The sequence below is a fragment of the Egretta garzetta genome, unplaced genomic scaffold, assembly GCF_000687185.1.
Source record: "Egretta garzetta isolate BGI_Z169 unplaced genomic scaffold, ASM68718v1 scaffold397, whole genome shotgun sequence".
Classification (NCBI taxonomy): Eukaryota; Metazoa; Chordata; class Aves; order Pelecaniformes; family Ardeidae; genus Egretta; species Egretta garzetta.
Genome location: NW_009260493.1, coordinates 1726387 through 1731869, shown reverse-complemented (window position 1 = coordinate 1731869; position 5483 = coordinate 1726387). Strand labels below are relative to the sequence as shown.

At 36.6% G+C, this 5483-nt stretch overlaps 1 protein-coding gene across 2 annotated transcripts in view; it reads left to right on the top strand.

The window, feature by feature from the left end:
- Positions 1-8: 8 nt before the first annotated feature.
- Positions 9-5483, top strand: part of TFB1M (transcription factor B1, mitochondrial) — a 27944-nt gene continuing 22469 nt past the window's right edge. The window contains exons 1-3 of one of the 2 annotated variants that reach the window (XM_035899863.1): positions 9-128; positions 267-424; positions 1921-2072. In XM_035899863.1, coding sequence (XP_035755756.1) covers positions 292-424; positions 1921-2072 — 285 coding nt within the window. In that variant the 5' untranslated portion in view covers positions 9-128; positions 267-291. Of the gene's footprint in view, positions 425-1920; positions 2073-5483 lie in introns of both variants that reach the window. The other variant, XM_009644294.2, reaches the window with a different exon arrangement.

Here is a 5483-nt window from a genome sequence, read left to right as displayed (position 1 = left end):
CTGGCAAATGGCGCCTGCGCCGAGCGCTCCCCTCTGCCTCCCGCCCGCTGGTAGCGTTTCGGCGAAGCGAGCCTTGCCCAAACCTCACAAGTACCTGCTGGGCATAAGCTCTACATACAGTGGTCAAAGTAGGGATGTTTAAAATTTAGCACTTGTATAATGGTCTGTAAATCGTGTCTCGGTTTGTAAACTCTGTAGCGTTTTTGATATTAAGTACATTACAATTGATTGCCTATACTAGAATCCTCTTTTCAATGTCTCTCCAGGAGAAACGAACGAGCATTTTGCCTTATGGCTGTTCCAGGAAAGGTGGCAGCTTTCCGTCTGCCTCCCCTGCCAACTGTTGGAGAGATTATTAAACTCTTTCGCCTTAAAGCGCAGAAACAACTTTCCCAGAACTTTCTACTGGATCTGCGGTTGACAGGTTAAATATGCTGTTCTAATGTTTTTAGCTACTATAAAATACAGATCCTGGTTTTCTTCAGAATCTGGGTTCTAGCTAAGGAGATGGATGTCGGCACGATGACATCTGTCAGACTAATGTCAGCCCTTAAAGATTTCTTTTAAAAGTAGTTTTAGCTTAGACAAATTGATTTTACTTGTAAAGTCCTAGAACAGGTGTTCCTTTATGAATTACAGAGTAATTTTTAGGTAGAAACTAGATTCCTACATAAAATATGGGTTATTGATTGAAATGCAAAAACCCAAGCCTTCGTAGTGCTTTTACCATCCAGGTACTATTATAGTTTGTAAGTTTGATTTAAAAATGGGTATCTTTTTCATATTATTACGTATCATAGAAAGTACCGTAACTCTTTGTGCAGTGTAATTTACTATGTACTGTGGTTAGGAAGGTCCTCTGTCGCAGTTTATCAGAGATGTAGCTTTTCTGAACAGTTTTCTCCAGTCTCATGTCAGCAATGGGTGACAAAGCTGGCACTGTTCAGTCAGTGGTGAGTTTCTCTACTGCCCTAGTGGTGGCTGGGCTTTGCAATAATGAATGCAGTGCCAACGTCATGTAGCAGATGATTTGATTACACTTGAAGATTGAGGTTGATAAGGATTTAGGATTTGAACATGAAACTCAGTTCCACTTCCTAAATAACTAGACTCTTACCCTGGAATAAAAATGTCTGCATGCATTTAGTAAAACCTTGCAAGTTGACAAGGTATTTCTTATTTTTATTGCATACTTAAGAAGTTATGGAGTGAGCAGCATAATTTCCCTCAGCATCCCTCTATCCATGTTTCTTAAGGATCTCTGTTTCGTTACCTACATTTTTACTCCTTTTTTCAATTCTTAATCTGTTTTCTTTCCTGGCTGTAATGCCTTCCAATGTTGTATCCTTTCACTTATATAGAGGTGGTTTTCCTCACCTTTCAGCTGCCCCACTTTCTGTAACTACCAGCTGCCTGTATTTCCACTCTTAACTTTACTCCAGCTCCCTGCCTCATAAAATTGCTTTATGCGTATTGTAATCTTGGTAGAGCTTCACGGTATCTTTTTTGCTTCTTAAGTTCCCTTGAAACAGAGGTACTATAGTAAAATACCTTTATAAGGATAAGTAGTGAGACTTTAGGAGGTTGAACACAAGTGCTTACTGGCAGGAGGAGAATAGTACTGCTAGTTTACAGATGAGAAATAATACTCTCTTTTTATTTGATTCTGTAATGACCAATAATGTATATTAAAGACATTAAACTGAAAACAGTCTTTTTTAAATAGTTGAGTATCTTGTATGAAACAAATCTGAATTCTGTGCAGTCTAGCAGGCATGTGATCATTTAACTGGGATGTGTCACTTTTTGTGTCTGTTCTGAGATAAGCACGCTTGTGCTTTAACAATAAACAATGAGTTTATCTTAGTGGGCTGGATCTTTTGGAGAATAAAGGCTTACTATGTTCTTTGTGTCTTGCAGACAAGATAGTGAGACAAGCTGGTGAGCTGAAAAATGCCCATGTTTGCGAAGTGGGCCCTGGGCCAGGAGGAATTACCAGATCCATTCTCAGTGCTGGTGTTGAACAACTCCTTTTAATTGAAAAAGATGCTCGATTTATACCAGGATTGGAGGTACCATCTGCAAAGAGTTTGTATAAATGTATCCACAACATTGAATAAGAACATAGAAAGGTTCCAAGTGTTTTATTGAGATTTCAGCCTTGAGAATAGGTTTGCTTCTTTGGCTTAAATCAGAGCTATCATTTGCTTGAGGATGAAAATACACAGTATAGCAATTAATTGCTTCTGCTTTCTCATATGCCTCTTCATTTAAATACCCATTGTCTCTTCAGGACCTGGTCCTGCAACTGAATTAAGGCTGAGGCCTGTCTGGTTTTTTTCAGCAAGAAAAATGGAGTCCAGAATCTCCTTAGATTTGACTGTTTTCTTGTGCCTCTACAGCCTCAAATCATAGCAATTCAAAGGGCTTTGCGCTGTGTCTTCTGTATTAAATCAGCAGTGAAAAAATACAGGTAGTTCAGTTGAGAGCTGGTACTGTCTCTTTGTAAGATGTACTATAATAATGTAAGATACGAATCAAACTGCACATATTCCTTAAAGCTGAATATGCATGTAACTGTGTCTTTGTAGGGCTAACCATTGATAATTTACAGTATGCCAGATTTACATTATGAGGTAGAAAACTTTGTTTTCACTTTTCTTTAGTGGTGGTAAATCTACATTTTTGTTTTGCATTTTAAGAACTGTTTTGGCGTTGAAGAGAATTTGAGATGAAATGATACTTACTTTAGTTAACAGAGTTTAAGTACTTACTTATACAATTTTTCTAGTCTTCCAAAACGCAGCCACTATCAGAGATTTCTGTGAATAAAAGTACACTTTTCAGTGAGCTTTTGCTGTGTAACAATCTTTACTACTCAAGTGAATGAACACTAGTCATTAATTTTAATTAGCAACCTCCTCACAGTAGAAATAAATATGTCTGAATGATGTTATTGGATATAAAGATGCTATAACTCAGTTACAGTGGATGTCAATGAACAAGAAATACGTTGCATCCAGTAGTGTTAAATTTGGTATTGTTTTTTTTCCCCTCCAAATAAGATGTTACATAACAGAATGAATCTGCTTTTGTGATAATGTGGTTTGTAATACCTACTTTTTCTGGTTTCCCATTAAAAGCTCTTTCGAAACCAAATGCTTATAAAAGGGTTGAGATTTGAATAACAGAAAATGTCAGAGATTAAAATAACAATTGGGGACTATTACTTCAAAATGTGTCTTTAGATGCTTACAAAATCACTGATGTAAAGCATACAGTGTTTTTCTTTAACTTTTTTTCAGTCTGTGGTCTCTATCATAAAACTGAAGTTGGGATCCTCTTTACTGCAAAACTGAAATATAGTGAAGAACATATGTGTACAGAGTAACAGTTTACACAAGCTGAGAGTCTGTCAGTTCTGTCTCACTCTTGAAGAATCACAACCTCCCTATACCATATGTCCTAATAGTTGTTAGGCTGGAAAGATTTATGAGGAGAGAAAGGGTGCTCTCAGCCAGAGAATCGATTGCATATAGAATTCTTCCAGGAGCACCATTTAATTTTTTAAACTATGCCCTTCATGTTTTCTTTGTGCCCTTTTGGTTGTGTGTGAAGAAGAGGTGGATCTGTATAGAATCGTAGAATGTTTTGGGTTGGAAGGGACCTTTAGAGGCCATCTAGTCCAACCCCCACTGCAGTGAGCAGGGGCATCTTTAACTGGATTAGGTTGCTCAGAGCCCCGTCCAACCTGGCCTTGAATGTTTCCAGGGATGGGGCCTCCACCACCTCTCTGGGCAACCTGTTCCAGTGTTTCACTGTATGATGGAGGATTGCTTGGCTCGTGTGATGGGTGTACAAGAGCTCCTGGAACTGTTAGCTGCGCACATTGGCCTTAAAATGGAGAAAGTTTTAGTGGGTTTCTGAGTCTTTATTTCAAATTAGAAATATACAACTGTGATTTTCTGCTCACAAATTAAATGCAGTTCTCAATTATGTTAAGTGTGATAACTTTAAAAACCCAAAAATCCTCTTGACATGAAAATTATTATTAAAAAACATTATAATACATGTTAATAGTCCATTATTGTGTAGGTAGCTGTCTGCCTGCTCTTATGCTGTTTTTTAACTTTATTGATCTTACATTATCTTTCATCCTGTTACAGCATTTATAACAGCTTCAAAGAAAGATTTGACAAATCATGGCAGATTAGTGAATTTGTATGCCATATAATTGTTAGTGTAATGCTGAAAAATCTGTTAAGTGGTTTGGAGTTGAGGTTAGATTTATTTTTTCTGCTTGGAAATAATTATACTTAAAACATGTAGGAACACTTAGGTTTTAGTTAAGCTTTTTTTTTTTTTTTTTTTCTTAGTACTCTACACAAAATTTAGCTTTTTTTGATGGTAGAAAAAACCTCAAACTTTTACTTAAAAAAATTTCATGCAAACATTTTGTGAACAGTATGAGAAAGCAGCACTTTCCTTTGGCTCAGAGACCTGTAAAAGTTGTTTGTGCCCCTAAGCATATAAACATGATTCATATTGAAGATAGAACTTAACAATGGTGAGCAGTTTATTTCAGCAGTTAAGCCACCAGCACTTAACTGTGTATGGATTTGGATTTCTGTGCAAGAGCAAAATTGTTCTTTAAGCCATTCTTCATTATTCTGACTTAGGAATAATAAATATCCCCAAATGTCATCTTTGTAAAAGTTGACTTTGCTTTTGAACTGTGCTGTTTGTGCATAGTTTTATACTTGCAGGAGAAAAAAATTAGTACAGCACTGAAGAACTTAACTAATTTGATTGTGTAAACTGACACCACAAATGAAAGAATTGGTCATCAAACTACAGCTGGTTCTGAGTTTGCTTTTCAGCCTATATTAAATACTAAATAAGCTGCAGAAGTGGGATAGAGATGCTGACGACAGAGTGGACTTTGTGATGTCTAAAAAGATACACATTTTTGAGATTTATCTCAGTTGCTACTGGTGCACATTCCCTCATCTTTGGGAACTCCTTGGTTTCTAATGGTGTGAGTTCAGACTACTACAGGGAGTATTAAGATAATATTTTCCCCTCTTTTTTTAATGTAAAATTAAAAATGACTGATTATTTCTGCAGCCTTGCATCACATACGGCTAAAATTGGATAATAGACCCTACAGTTGTGGGGGAGACAGAATAAACAACACGAGCCTGTTTACATAAGTAATGGATCTAAAAACTTTTCAAAACCTGCTGCTTGCATTATTACTTAAATCAGGTGTGGTCCTGTTAGTGGCCCGGGGTTTGTTAATTATCCTTATTGAAGAGACTCTTAGTAGTCTTTTCAGGTTTAAATTCTCTGTTAAGAATTCTACAGCTGTGAATAGTAAGCATTTACAGAATCGCACATTAAACTTTTTTTGTTAGTGTTTGCTTTTAAAAAAGCAAATACTATTGGTGTGCTCAGTTTTAACTGCTGTTAATGCTTTTTTT